General features: G+C 31.9%; 2 protein-coding genes across 2 annotated transcripts in view; both read left to right on the top strand.

The window, feature by feature from the left end:
- Positions 1 to 609, top strand: part of LOC101508118 (expansin-A20) — a 2,191-nt gene extending 1,582 nt beyond the window's left edge. The window contains exon 3 of the mRNA XM_004514399.4: positions 183 to 609. Within this exon, the coding sequence (XP_004514456.1) occupies positions 183 to 486 (304 nt within the window). The 3' untranslated portion in view covers positions 487 to 609. The remainder of the gene's footprint in view (positions 1 to 182) is intronic.
- Positions 610 to 10,784: 10,175 nt separating this feature from the next.
- LOC101510132 (lanC-like protein GCL2) lies at positions 10,785 to 14,121 on the top strand. Its single transcript, XM_004514406.4, has 6 exons — positions 10,785 to 11,064; positions 11,250 to 11,428; positions 11,516 to 11,627; positions 12,586 to 12,702; positions 12,816 to 13,133; positions 13,630 to 14,121. The coding sequence occupies exons 1-6, from the start codon at positions 10,789 to 10,791 to the stop codon at positions 13,966 to 13,968; spliced, it is 1,341 nt and encodes a 446-aa protein (XP_004514463.3). The 5' UTR covers positions 10,785 to 10,788; the 3' UTR covers positions 13,969 to 14,121.
- The last annotated feature ends 2,194 nt before the right edge of the window (positions 14,122 to 16,315 follow it).

The raw sequence follows: 16,315 nt of genomic DNA, 5'->3' as shown, positions 1-16,315 counted from the left end.
ATTATCTTTACTAGTCATTTTCATAAATGTAAAGTAGAGAATAATGAATTTTGTGAGTGATACATACTAATTTGAGGGTAAAATAAATAAATAAATAAAAAATTAATATTACATAATAAGCATAAAGTGACACTAAATATTTGAAAATATTTTTCTGTTGTTAATGTTGAAATGTGATGCAGAGTGAAGTGTGAAAGAAGTGGTGGGTTGAAATTCACTATGAGTGGAAGTTCTCATTTCTATCAAGTCCTGATTACTAATGTGGGATTGGATGGTGAAGTGTTTGCTGTGAAAGTGAAAGGATCAAGAACAGGATGGATACCAATGGCAAGAAATTGGGGAATGAATTGGCATTGCAATGTCAACCTTCAACATCAGCCTTTGTCCTTTGAGGTTACTAGCAGCACTGGAAAAACACTCACATCTTATAATGTAGCACCACAAAACTGGCAATTTGGACAGACATTTGAAGGAAAACAATTTTAAATGTATATTTGAAATTACGATGTGTTTGATAAAATCACCGTGACAATGTGATTTTTTTAAAAACATTAATACTTTATAGTGTAGCTTTTATTAAAATTACGGTAGCGCATGATTTTGCAAAAATCAATGTCAATCTAAACATATACTTAAGATTTTTAGCACGGTTAGATTTGGAGATGTGGATAGGATAAGTTTTGTTAGGCTTGAATATTTAAGCTACAAACTATGACTCATGGTTCATGATCAAAGATGATTAAAGAGCATTTTGTAATAGAAAATTGAGCCAAGTGTATACATGATACCAATTCCTTTATAGCCAAAATGTAGTCATTAACGTTTAGCTTGTTGGTATTTGGTCTCATCTTGTGCCCAACCCATTTATTTTACAAAAGAAATTGCAATTTTTTTTAAAAATATTTTTAGTATTTTCAATTTATGGTGGGCAGCTCGCGAAGCCTGCATCCCGAGAGAGTTCGGTACGGAAAATGTTTTTAGTGTTCATAATTTTATAAGGTTTTTTAATCTGACTCGATAAAGCTCAAAATCTTTTCGAACTAGTTTTAATTAAGGTGATTCATTTCGATCATTCTAATTGTATGGTATTTTTAAATTTTTTTAATTAAATCTAAATTTCACAAAATCACTTACATAGATAATACAATTGCAATAAATAGATGAATAAATAATTTTTTTTTGTTATTGTCACATTTTTATATTAAATTTCGATAATAAATTAGATGGTTGATATAGTTTAAATATGTTGAATATGATACTTGATCTTCTCAAAAAAGTATGATACTTGACAAAAAAAATGTTTAGTATGGTTATGTTTAGTAGGGTTAATAAATATAGTAAGTTGCCTAAAAAAAATGTCATATAATTTATTAATGATCTACTTAATTATAGAATATAATTAAGCACGATTGTAAACGTTGTGATTTTTAAATATAATATATTATTTTTATATATTAAAAATTCAAATTATGTTTTTAAAAATACATGATTTGTAGGAGTTCATATCATATATTCATTAACCATGAAAATATTAGTAACATACATATCATAAAAATAAAAATTTAATTAAAAGAAAAAGTATATGAAAATGATATCATATTTTTATAATATTTTATTATGTCATAAAAAGTTAAAATAATATATTTTAATGGTAAACGTAGGTGAAATTTGTGAGAGAGAGAATGCATATCAAAACTCTACTATTATGAGTATTTATTGGGTACTTATTCTTTTTAGGTAAGATCCAATCATTATGGATGGTCTTAGGTTTTGTTCTTTATTGGACAAAGTTCAATTTGACTTTTTACCTAGCCCAAAATAGTAGTGCATCTCATACAATTAGGATTTTCACCCATAATGGTCAGACCTAACCGTTACGATATCAAAATGACATTATGGCAAATCCGCCAGCAATAATAACTATTTGCTTCCCTAGTCCCCCTTATGTCGAGAATCACATGTATAAATAGTGCCCCTAACATCTGAAAAGGCAAACATTCTTTTCTCACCCTACACCTCTTACACCTCGAATCAATACTTACTTGAGCATTAGAGTGTTTTCAGGTACCACGTCGTTGTGGGAATCCAGACTTTCCACTCATCTAGAAGCCAACCATCGTCTCAGATCTAGTTTGAATCTTCAACACCATTTGTGGGAATAGGTTTCCTAGCTTTGCTAAAATTCCAGTTCATAAATTTGAACCACCCTAACAGTGGTAAAATCCTAGAAGACACAAGAATTCAATGAAGGTTTTGGGAAATGACGTCGTCAGGATGCTTCGCCAAGAAGAAGATCCCAGAGGTCACCGACTCTAGATCGTAGAAAAAGTTCCATGCAAGAGTCACTAGATCGAGGACATTGCAGAAGTTCCTCTAAGGACTTCCCGTCTAAGGAGGTGTGCCACTGCTGACATTGCTCACAGTCAAGGTCACATTTCGTCTCATCCCTGACCCGTGCAACTTGTTGGGAATCACACGGATCTCGCGAGTCTTGGGGACCTTTGACAACAAGGATCAAGAACTCTAGAATACCTAGGGTGTTGGAGAAACCCCCACACATGTACTCATATCCTAGGACCATTGATCCCTATGAACACATAAAAAATGTTGAAGCCATCCTCGACTACCGAGGAGCAAAATGACCCATCAAATGTCGTCTCTTTGCCCTCACATTAAAAGAAAGCGCTATGACAGGTTTACCCTCAAACTCCATTGATTCTTGGGAGGAATTTTGCAGGCAATTCACCACTTTATACACAACATCCCAAAAACAACCTAATATTAGTGCAAAAGTGGTTTTAGCTATAATCCTCTAATTGATGTTTTCAAGATAACAAAAACAAACAAATAAGGAACAATTATCTCCTAACTATATTTGCTAAGTATGCAGATTAAGTTAGAAGACAAATATTTGTATTAATGACTATCTATTTTAAGGTAACCTAAATTATGAGTAAGTTAGAGACAATAATCAAGGTGTTTCTAACATAGAATATTATTACCTAATAAACAAGTAATTATGTTTACTAATAGAGCAAGTCATAATATAACAATAAAAGTATTTCAATATGCAAGCTATAGTCTGAGTCAAAGTGTTAAAAGCAAAAAGAAATACAAGTCATTGTTTTGATAGCTATATCCTCTGGTGATTGAACCACGACAAAGGAACACCAAAACTTCGCCTCTATTATATATTCTGAGTCTAGTGCACGCGCTCTGACATGCACCTTTGATAATGCAAGCTTCAGTTTCCTCTGATAATGCAAGCAACACTATGGCTCAGTTGCCTATGATAATGTAAGTAATGCTTTGGCTTAGTTGACTTCTGGAAATGCAAGATATGTTCTGTTTCAATTGCCTCTGATGAATGCAACTATGAGACATGCTCTGATAATCTTATCATATGCTCTTTCTATTTTTCCATATAAGATAATCACCTTGAATCTATTTTTGTCTAATGGTCTATGAGACATGCTCTGATCATCGTATCATCTGCTCCTTCTATTTTTCCATACAAGATACACTGAGTGATTTCACGGATTTGTTTATGACATAATTTCAATGGAAAATCTATCTCCAAAGATTTGGTACGAAAATTTATGTTATACAAGTTGATTTTCTGCAATCAGTACAAAGGCTAGAAACCCTAAAGACCTCTCAACAGACACTTCTTTCCTGTATTTAAGAAGAAATCATCCAATCAATAAGGTGTGAGAGAGACAGAGAATAAAAAGGGCAATGTGTTATTAGAATTGATGTAAATCAGTCAAAATGCATGAATAACGGGGCAATGTGTTATTAGAATTGATGTAAGTCTGAAAAAGCAAAAAACACTTAAAAAGAAAAGCACAAACAAAAACTCCTCTCAGTAGAGAATTATTAGAATTGATGTAAATCAATCAAAGTGTTTTCATACACTTGAACCGATATAGGAATAGATATGTAACATTCTCTCAATGAGATTTAGAATCCTAGAAACAAACTTTATGCAATTCAGACATAAACTTGAATTGATGTAAATTAGCTCGTTAGTGGGAACAACTCTCTCATCTCTAAGAGGTACTGGAAAAGTTTGCCAGAATTTTGAAAATGGGCTTTGACAATGATAGGCTCGAGAGGCTGGAGAAAAATACTCAAAGCCTGAAGAGGCAAAATAATGAATACTTAGAAGTCTAAAGTGGCAGAGTAAAAAATACTTGTAAGTCTGAAGAGGTAGAGTAAAGAATACTTGTAAGCCTGAAGAGGAAGAGTAAATAATACTTGTAAGCCTGAAGAAGAAGAGTAAATAATACTTGTATGTTATTGTTGAAATAGTGGATTAAGTCATCGACTGTACTGATGCAAAATATCTCTATAAAGGGAGAACTAGACATAACAATTGTTGTATTGTGAACTAGTATAAAAATATGTGTTTTCCTTTCTCTATGTTTCCCTCATCTTAGTTATTTATGAGTCAACCTTATTCTTACTAAACCTGATTTATAATAGTAAGTTAAATATTTTGATAAATAATTTTTTTGTACAAAGCAATCGAAGTATCTTTTAAAAATGGCATAACACAATTCAAACCCTTCATTTCTTGTGTTTTCCAGCACCCTCACTTAAGACGATTGATACCCTATCGACGATTGTCCATGGAAGAGATGAACACTTATGGAACTACATCAAATACTTCAACAAAGAAGTTGTGTTCATCTAAAAGGCAAACAACAACATGAAGATGTACTTAATGAAAGAAGGCCTCCTCGAGGGAAGCTGTTTCTTTGACGAAACTGGTTTGAAGAAGCTTAGGACCCTGAACAACTTCTTGTTTTTAGTGATATGGTAATCAGATTTTCTGAGTTTAAGAACAAGGCTTAATAAAAATTGCAGTAAGTAAATGAACACGTTAAGATTTATCCTGGTTCCCCTTATAACCAAGGGTACGTCCAGTCCTCTTGCACACCACAAGAGATTAATCCAATACTTGTCAGAAAATGTACAACTCCCACCCTGGGATTCTTGCTACAAAACTTCTAACAATACTTCTAAGATAGCACACCACTATCTTACTTGTACAAATGATACAATAAGGTTTGAATAAATCTAAGATGTGGTATATTGATAAACAACTCAATAGTAATTCAAGTACTTGAGAACTTTTAGAATGATATGAAAATCTAATGCAAGTACTTAGAAAGATCAGAATTTTGTTCAAAGTTGTTTTATGAATTAATTCAAGGATTGTTGATTTTTGATCTGAAGTTATGGGGTGTTTATACTCCATAAAACATCCTTTCAGATTCGTGGCCATTGATCCAAGAGGTTTGATGAAAAATTACAATGTTCTAGAGGCATTCCAGATCTGAAAAATTGTAATGTTTCCAGGTGTATTCGAATACAGTATATGTGTATTCGAATACACGTCTTTGTAACGTTCAAAAAATTCAAATTTTACATCTTGTATTCGAATACACATCAGTGTAGTCGAATACATGTTAATGTATTTTAGTCTCTGACTTAACTTGTATTCGACTACATATGGGTGTAGTCGAATACTCTTGGCCACTGACTTAGCTTGTATTCGACTACAGATGGGGGTAGTCGAATACACCATTTAACGTTTTGCCTTTGACTTACGTTGTATTCGAATACAACATGGTGTATTCGAATACACTTATGCAAATTGTCAAAAATATGATTTTAAATGATTTGTTAATGTTGTTTTTGATTTTCGAAAACATGTTAAATGCATATGTAAATATGAATTGTTCTCATGTATTTGAACTATTGATTTGTATCATATACCTTTATATTTACTCATTTATTATTTGGATTTGGAAGCTTATTCAAGCTGGTTTGATCTTCTTTTTGATCTTGCTGCATTGTCCATAGTTGGTGGTCTTGTCGTCATCAAAAACATGTAGTTTACAGGTCCGATTATCAGCACTGCCTCTAATTATTAGCACTACCTCTAACAATCTGGGTTTGATTATCTACTGCCCCTAATAATATGTTGTCGTTGATTATTTTATGCCTTTGATCCAGTATATTATGCTTGATTTGAACTTAATTCAAAATACTTGAAGTAATTCTAAGTTTTCAACTTGAGCTAAACAATCATATTTATGTTCAACAGAACAATAGATGAAAAAAATGAAGATACATGTTCTCTTCCGCAATGAAGGACACAAGGCCATACTATGAAGCACACAAGGCCATAACTTGAAAAACGAAGACAATGTTGTAAGGCTTCTATAAAGGCATGCACATTCTGAGCTAAAAAAAAACTTGCAACATTTTCAAATAAGAAACAAACCCAACATAACAAGCAAAACATTGAGTTCGAATTTATTCAAATCAATCCAAGTGTTAAGAAAGAAAATCTGAAAGTATTATCTTGTAAACATCCTCTAGTGAGAGAAATTTTTCAGCAAACACAAACACTTATTCTTTTGTAACCAAGCCCAATAGTGGTTGATTGTTTCCCTCAACTGCTTAACAGTACTAAGATGAAAGTTGAGAAGACATTTTTAGAACTTGTAATTCATTCTGGTAGTGGCTGCCTTTTCCCCAACAACTTGACAATACTAAGTTGGAGGCGAGAAGATTGAACATAGTCACTGTCACTAACCAATGTTCAAGTGTAAGTTCTGATTCTAGTGGATTAAATCTTTTAGAGAAAGGGACTAGACGTAGCTATTGAGTTAGTAGTGAATCATATTAAATTGTTGAGTCTTTTATCTTATCTTTTCAGTTTATTTACTTCAGTTTTAATTTTCAAAAAAGAGTTTTAAAAACAATAAAATATAATTCAAACCCTATTTTCTTGTATTTCTTGACCAACACTAGCAAGTCCAACAATGACATCAAGAACATAATTGTTGACATCCCCCGATGATCTCCAGTCGAACGCAATCGAGAAGAAAAACCACAAAAATATTTGACAAACCAAGGGAGTCGGTCTGGTCGATACCTCGCCTATACCCATCTCAACGCATCTAGAAAACACATATTGGATGAGTGCGCCAATGCATTATTGTAGACTTGACAAAGCCCAATCTGAATTCTTACTCGATCAAAAATAGTAACCCATCTTAGATAATTAATGGCGAAGAAACACATAGTTTGCTTGAAAGAAACTCAATTATGTCGTGTGTTCATCCACGTAACTACAAACCCATTGGAAAATTTTCATGTAGATAAGAGAATTTGGATGAATTTGGGAGGGACACATGTTGAGGTACTGAAACACATCCTTCCCAAAGTAGGTAAAAAACAGCCGAAATCTCATATATATGAAGATAACCTTGTATACGAAAATAGAGACCAAAGGGTACTCTGAGCATATACGTTTGTAATTAGCAAGAGATAAAACTTCCCAATCATAAGCATCGACACACACTTCGGTGAACCCATTCTATTAGGTAGTTGTAAAAATAGATACTACCTAAGGGGTTCATGGGCTACCTATGCATAACTCCTTTCATCAGACGGGATAATCAAGTAACGTAGAGAAGACGCCTTATTTACCTTGTCGACCTGAAAGGCAGAAGAGGAATAGCTTGAATTCGACATTCAAATCCTCATTTTAAAAGTCATTCCCGAAGTGAAAGGTTCAAAAGGAGAGCCACCGTGCCGACAAACAAATAGCATGATGGAGCAATAAGTCCAGATCAATCACCACTACATTAATAGCGTGAAAATCCCTTAACCTATAATTACCTTAAGAAAAAACACTAAGTTCCCTAAACCCAATCTACGTCGGAGGTAGGAATCTCAACATCAACTAAAACCACTGCCCACAACGGTAGAAATGTTCACCCAATACAATGGGACCATTGGCAACCATTGTGGGTTGCCATGGAAATGCAGGTGGCCATGAAAAGGAAGAAAATGCAAACTATGAAAAAACTGGAAAATATAGTAATAGAGATCAAAAAGAGACTTACCAAGTATAAAGGTGAACCTATTGAGTCGCAAACACAGCGAAAACGAGAGACGAGTACCACCAATGAAGAAGGAAATAGGGAATGTGATTCCTTTCACAAAAACCAGAGGGGGCGTGAAGGAGAAGAAAATGAAAGAAATAAGAATCCCTCCAAAATATGAGGCAACCAATTATATATCTCAGATGATCCAATGGTGTGAATTCAAAGGTCATAAATCAACAATGGTGATCAAACCTCGAAACATGTGAAGCCATAATAGGTACTCAAGTACCTGCTCCATAGGGTGATACATGTCAAAAGGAAACTCAATGGACATCACACAACGTCATTTTGCCAACTCCTCAAGTTCTCTCAACTAATAATTAAAACACCCATGATCATTCGTTCAAACGGACAAGTTCCAAATGTCAGGCACATTCTAGCACGACAAAACAAATGAGAATCCTTTCAACCAAGATGATAAAAAAATTAAGCAGATACTCAAAGATATGTCATATATGTATAGTAGTTGACTTATTTTGGCACAGTAACAAATGTCATATACGACTTACATAACCTAGACAACTTTAACCTATCGATTACAAACATCGATTGAACACCTTCACGACAGAGGTGTTCCTCCCTATCAAAGCACCTATGTAGACGACTTATGAAGTCATTGACTCGCCTCTTCGACAATGACTTAGGGGGAAACTGTTCTAGACGTGACAAAGCCCAATTTGACTTCTTACTCGACCAAAAATAGTAACCCATTTAGCCATTAGGACATCAAAATGACACTTCGTCAACTCTGCTCACAATAATGGTTATTCATTTTCCTTGTTCCACCCCCTTCCCGCCCCTTACGTCAGGACTCACTTATGTAAATAGTTCCCCATCACCTAAAAAGGTACACATTCTTTTCTCACCCTACACCTTTTACTCCCCAAATCAATACTTACTTGAGCGTTAGAGTGTTTGCAATTACCACCCCTTCGTTGGAATCTAGACTTCTGCCAATCCAAAAGTGGATCATTGTCTCATATCTAGTTCGGATCAGGTTTCACTTTGGTCTCTTATTTATTTTTGTTTTTTAGTCATTTAAATTATAAATGTTAAAAAATTTGGTTTGTCAATTTTTTTTGTTCTATTTTTTGTCACTTAAATTACAAACAAAAGATATTTTAGAATTTTGGATTAACTGTTTAACAAATTCAAACAAAAAACTTACAAAAATAACCAAAACTTCAAAGGTTTGTGTCTTAAGAAACTAAATTAGAATTTTTCAAAAGAAAGGAACTAAATAGAAGATGAGAAATCAAAATGAAATTTCAAGAGTCAAAGTGTAATTTAGTTAATAAAATATGATTTCAATGACATATAACAATATTATAAAACAGTTTTACAAAGTTATCTGATGAGAAGTTTTAATTCTTCCATGTCACTAATTTAAAATCATATAAATGTGGAGTGATATAATAATATAAAGGCAAATCACATCATTTAATCTTTTAAGTTATACGAAAATATTATATTGATCATTTAATTTTTTTTATTTTTGTTTTTGTATCAAATTGGTCCTTTATGTTTGAGAATGTTACAATGCTAAATTATTTTTAGTTATAACCTCATTCAATCATTTTAAATTAGAGGTTTTAAAAATTGAATTATAAGTTTTGTTAGCACACATATATATATATATATATATATATATATTTGACAGGGATGGGCCTTGGCCCAACATGCTAAAAGAACTTATGCCAAAATTTAGACAAATTCTATTATGGACTATGGTCTATCACAGGTACTTAAAAATGTTTCAAACTCTAACGTCTACTATATAAAAATTAGATTTTAATGACCATCTTTATTTCTGACTGAGATAGTGATAGAAATAAGATCATATTGAATAAGGAAAAATAAATATATATATATATATATATATATCATATTAAAGAACATAATAAACTTTCATGTGATTTCATGATATAGATTAAGAGAATTTTGCGTTCAATTTCAAGAACTTTAAAATGTATCTCACTCGAATTCTCTCTTGCGTAATTATTTTTCTAAAAGTTGATTAGCGTTTATGTTTTTAAGATTATTGCAATCAAAACCCCTTAAGAATTACACGAATTTATTGAAAAAATTAAAAGAATTTTGAGTTTGTAAATTTTGGTTATTTAAAATTAAAATTATTGATGTAAATATTTACAAACATAAATGACGAACTTAACATCAAAAGAAAAATAAAAGACAAACTTATTACAAGAAAAAGATAAAGAATTAATAAGTCATTTTTATTTAACTTCTAAACAACTTAATATATTTTTCCTAAAGTAAATAAACAAAATATAGATTTTGATTGGATGTTAGTGGATATATGTTCTTTAAATTCCATAAATAAAGTAAATAGTTGACATCGTAAAAAATTTATACCATCGATATATCACACTTATTTATAATTATAAATTTTAATGTAATTACGATAAAAATTAAATATTTTTAATTATTCAAAAACTAAATTGATTAATAGGATAAAAAAATTCACCGTCTAATACATAGAAATTAAATCATAAAATAATTATATATAATATTTTTTATATTATTATTTAATTATAACTCGTCAAACATTAAATAATTATATAACTACTGATTAGGAAATTATATAATATTATCAGACTGGTTGAATAGTTTAAATAAAATGAAAGTGTAAAATATTTTATATTAAATTTTAAAAAATAATAAATATATTTAAATATAAATATATATTTTGAAATTTTGGATGGCGAACATTTTTTGTTTGAGTGACACGCGAACGTAACTGAGGAGGTGAGGTGGAAGAAAAAGGGGTGGCCACGTCAGACTCAGAATCAAAATGCAACATTACATCGACACACTTCTTCTTCATTTATCTCTCTTTCTTTTTCCTCATTTCACTTCCTCTTTCTTTCTTCAAACCGAAGCCATGTCGGATCGATTCTTTCCCAACCCAATGCCCGAATTCGTACCCGAAGCAACGCCGTCAACTCAACATGAACTACACGAAGCAATCACCGTTACAACCGGTGACTCACTTCACAAGCTCCTCGCCATGCCTCACGCTCCACTCTCCGAGCGTCTCAAACGCGCTGCCTTAGACCTCAAACAAACCGTACCTTACTTACTCGTTTTCTCTTTCTCCTCCCACTCTTTTACACAAACTTCCAACTTTCTAAGTGATTAATTACGATCAATGAATATTCACTAATCATTTATAAAATTGTTGCTAAAATTGGTGGATGTAGTTACAAAACTGATTCTCATATAACACACAAGGTGTTTGTGTTTTTGTGTCAGATAGTGATGGAAACGTGGGGCTTTACTGAGCAACGCGTTGGTGACTTCACTCTCTATTGTGGACTTCTTGGAACCGCTTTTCTCCTTTTCAAGTCTTACAATGTCACCCAAAATGCAAACGATCTAACACTTTGCTCCCAGATTATCAAGGCTTGTGATACTGCTTCTCTTTATTCTAGGTTCTCTTTCTCAATTTACTAGTTCCCCTTTACCATGTTTTGTGTGATTCTATGTAAAGTTTCAAACTTTTAATTATTGGGTTGCAGGGAGGTGAGTTTTATTTGTGGGCGTGCTGGTGTTTGTGCCCTTGGGGCTGTGGCTGCTAAACATGCTGGTAATGATGAGTCCTTGAGGTACTACTTGGCTCAGTTCCAAAAGGTATTACAATTTTTAACTATATGTTTTTTTGAATGACAAAGGTTATCACAATTTTTAACTCTATGTTCTTTTGAATGACAAAGGTTAGTAATGTTAGATTTATGCTGAGGGTGGGATCGAACCTTTACCTCCTTAACACTTCACTCTTAATTTTCTCACTTTAGCCACCAAGTCAATCTTATATCTCCTACAATTTAACTATATCAATTATATTATTTATTTTGGGGAGGTTAACTTTGTAGTGGCGTATGAGTTGAAATGTAGTGTCTCTTTCATTCTTTGACGCCGAAAATTAGTTTTGGTAAAAAGTGACTTGAATGAATAGGTATTTATGTTTCAATACATTCTTCGAAAAAAGTGATTTTTATCCATTCATGTTTTGATAGATTGGGTTAAAATTTCATTTTAGTGTGTATATCTGTCACCTATAATAAATTTGAGATTTGATTTTTGGTCACAGCGAAAGCTAAAAATCTAAGCTTTTGGGTAGAATTGATTTTGGGTTTAGGACTGAAAGCCAAACATTACCAATTGGTAGCAGTGTTGTCAGTTGTGAATTGCCGAAAATAACGATTTGTGCTATAGCATTGCAATAGTGGCTATTTGACAACACTTTATACTGAATAGCGATTGCGGAGCAATAACATTTTGTTCAAGTTATGTTATGTTATAGCGCTGTAGCAGCTGTTTGATAACACTGATTTGTAGTCAAACTACGTTTTACCTACCCAAACGTGATTCTTTGGGATGTCTGGTCGTGGAATCAAACATAGGCGTTACTATTGGGAATTGGAAAGTATGAATTTGAAATGATTACTGAAGGTGTATAAGTGGTAATCTAAATCCCAGGAGTACCAGATCATAACTGTAGTTTAACAATTAATCATTTATATTTTTTGACTTAACAAACCGCATTACACTAAAATGCTTAACTAAGCCTTGTGGTTGTGGGGTGCAGATTAAGCTACCAAAGGATCTTCCTGATGAGTTGCTATACGGGAGAGTTGGTTTTCTATGGGCATGTTTGTTCTTAAACAAGCACCTTGGTCAAGGGACTGTTCCCTCTAGTTATACTGTGAGTTTGGTCTCCAACTCTTCTTGTTACTTTTTCTGTTTTTAAATTGTTACGAATAGAATTGGACAGAGTTGATAAATACGACCATTTTATGTTTCTGAATTTGTTTTCAGGCCCCAGTTGTGGATGAAATTATAAAAAATGGAAGGGCGTTGGGACGAAAAGGAAAATGTCCTTTGATGTTTGAGTGGTACGGAGAGAAGTATTGGGGTGCTGCACATGGATTGGTTGGGATTATGCATGTCCTTATGGATATGGAGCTGAAGCCTGATCAGCTTGAGGATGTTAGGGATACTCTTAAATACATGATACTTAACCGCTTTCCTAGTGGAAACTATCCAGCTAGCGAAGGAGATAAGAAGAGGGATGAACTTGTGCATTGGTGCCATGGAGCTCCTGGAGTGGCTCTCACACTTGTCAAAGCATCTAAGGTCAAAACTTGTTTAGTAAACTCACTTGATAACATGTTTTCTCATAAAATCTAATGATTATTTGGCGAGTTGCAACATGTTTTGTGAAAGAATCACTTCATTGCATTTATTGTTTAAGTGGATTGAAGACTCATTACCTTTTCATAATTGACGATTTCTCGTGTTACTAGTAGTCTAGAAACTTTTTTTCTTCTTGTCATGCATATGCTAGTATACTATTGGATTTTCAATCTCGTGCATTTCTAATATTGTGAATCGTCGTACAAATAGCATGAAGGAACAAGGTTTAAAATCATGGTTGTGACGCGATTCTTGATATTGTGCAAAATCACGCTGATGTGGTCTCAATCACATGCAAAAACAAAAAGTCTTGATGTTACTTATCAAATTGTGTCAGTTGGTCTTATTTTAAAACCCTATGTAGGAATCATATTTCATTTTTCTTATCTTATAATTTACATTTACCACTTGTAACTTAAGAGAAAACAATCCTCAGGTTTTTGGAGATGAAGAATTCTTGGATGCAGCTATGGAAGCAGCCGATGTGGTTTGGAGTCGCGGTTTGCTCAAGCGAGTTGGAATGTGCCATGGCATCAGTGGGAATGCATATGTCTTCCTGTCACTTTACCAACTTACTGGGAATGCGAAGTATCTATACAAAGCCAAAGCTTTTGCTTGCTTTTTGCTCGATAGAGCTCATAAGTTGATATCTCGAGGTGAAATGCATGGAGGCGATAGACCTTATTCACTGTTTGAAGGTGTGGGAGGTATGGCTTATCTCTTTTTGGACATGGTTGATCCTTCTCAGTCTAAATTTCCTGCTTATGAACTATGAGAATCTGTGCGATTTGGATGGGGTGATTGTTATATAATATGACAAAGGTAATTTGGAGTGATGTTACACAAAATGAAAAACAAATACAATACTTTGACATTGTATAAAAAACAAAACGTGACTGGCAATGTATTTTATACGGTATTGTACTTGTGTACTTGTGTCTTATTTTATGTGTTGGGTTCTAATAACATTATTGCTATGTTTTAGGTTCTCAACAAAGAAACTAATAGTTTACTTTGTGAAAATATTTTTGGTTTTCATTTTCTAAAATGTGTATTTTATTCACTTTGATGGAAAATAACATGAAATATTACTTAATAAAGATGCATTTTTGAAAATAATAAAAAAAAAGTTTTTTTTGACATTTTTGTTGTTTATAGAAAAGTAGACAATCTGTAAGGTTTAGTTGTCCAGTTGATCTGATAAATGTCGAAATTATTAAGTTGTATACTATGATTCAAACTCAAAACCTCACACTTATGTGTGAGTTTCTTTACCATTTTTATCTCTCAAACAAGAAAAAAAAAAAAAAAAAAGGAGACAATTGTTCACTTCAATTTTTTTTACCTATTTATTAATGAGAAAAATTAACATAAATTTTAAGAAATAAAATCATTAAAATGTTTTCACAAAAAGTAAATAGCTCCTAAGTAATATATAAGCTTTGTTAATTGGCATAAGACTCTAATAAACTTGCCAAATTCCTAGGACATGCCGGATTGGCAGGTAAGGGAGGGCTTTGATTTTTACAGGGTAACGACTTTGTATTTGATTTTGCGATATTAAATTTTTTAATTTTTTAAATGAATTGGATTTGTAAAATTGATTTAAATCAAAAAGGTAAAAAGATAATTTGAATGTAAATTGAATCTAAAGTGATTTACAATTAGATGTAGATGTATTAATGTAAAGGTAATTTTATAAATTTATGTTTGAATATTTTAAATCAAAATTTGTTTTTGTGTGTAATTATTAAAAAGAGTTTTAACGTGAAAGAGTTATAACATGTATATAAAATTGCAAAAAGCTAGAGTTGATTCAGCCTCAAAATGGAAAATACAAATAGTTGCTTCAACTTATGAATTGATTCAGGATCAAAATTGTTTCTGATTATAAAAATCAAATATCTTAAAAATCTGGTAAAAAATCATTGCAAATTCAAGTCAGGGAGTTTTCGTTGTGGAACCAAAAAAGATTAAGAAGGGTGAAAAGGTGAGTAAAAATACTGATATATACACATTAGTGGTTGCTGTATAATTAGAAATTTATTTTATTCACTTTTACAAATTTGAGTCACTATATCTGCAAAAACAATAATAACTAAATATTAAAATTAGTCATTAGTCTTTGACAATGGCACCATTTAGATACATATTAGTTGTGGCAATTTAGGTCTTTTTAGTTGACAAAATTGAAATTAAATAAATAAATTTGGGAGTGACATCTACACAAGTTAGAATGTTCTTTTTTTTCTCGCTTTTTCCATTTCTACCATTACTTTATACAAACATGTCATCAGTTTTTTATATTGTGCAATAAAGTAATAGACAAGTCCTTATTATAACTGGACAATGTGTCTTCCTTATCTAATTTGTGAAGGACTGATATATATATATATTTGTATGGGACTAAATTGGGTTGCGACCAAGTTGTGATGAGTTGAATTAAAATTGAAGTTTCACGTTGTTTAATTTTGTAAGAAAAATGTTAAAAGCTATATATATAATTATAGTTCATCATAAAATACATGAACAAAAAACATTTTAAGTTGAATCTGATTTGTTTGTTTGTTTTGTGTGTGTGTGTGTGTGAAATATAGTTCAGATATTAGTATCTTAGTTAGGGTATTGATATTATATGTAATTTGAGATAAATTTATATGTTACAATTATTTTTATATCACGCTATTCTCTAGTCATCATCGGACACCAGATATTTTTTATTTGAGTTTAGAATTTTCACGTTATTTTTTGTATTGTAATTTTATTTTTTTAATTTCTATATATTTATATTTTCAAACATTGAGAAACTAATTTGTCTATTTATTTGAAAAAACAATATAGGAATATTTTTTTAGTGAAGTCTCATTCTCTCACAGAAATATAAAACCTCCCACAAAAATATAAAACCATGTTAATCCCTGAGAAAAGCTCGCAAGTTTTAATATTCCACCAAAAATATCATAGACTTATTTTATCGTCAAATATTATTTTTGTGGGGATCTAAATGTCTTTCGAGTTCTTCTTAAATATATATTTTGTTAAGAACATGACATGTGGAGGATAATTTATATATATATATATATATATATATAGAAAAAAGTAAGTTTAATTTGAATACTAAA

Source organism: Cicer arietinum, chromosome 6 (assembly GCF_000331145.2).
Source record: "Cicer arietinum cultivar CDC Frontier isolate Library 1 chromosome 6, Cicar.CDCFrontier_v2.0, whole genome shotgun sequence".
In the NCBI taxonomy this organism is placed as follows: domain Eukaryota; kingdom Viridiplantae; phylum Streptophyta; class Magnoliopsida; order Fabales; family Fabaceae; genus Cicer; species Cicer arietinum.
This window is presented reverse-complemented; position numbering and strand designations above follow the sequence as displayed.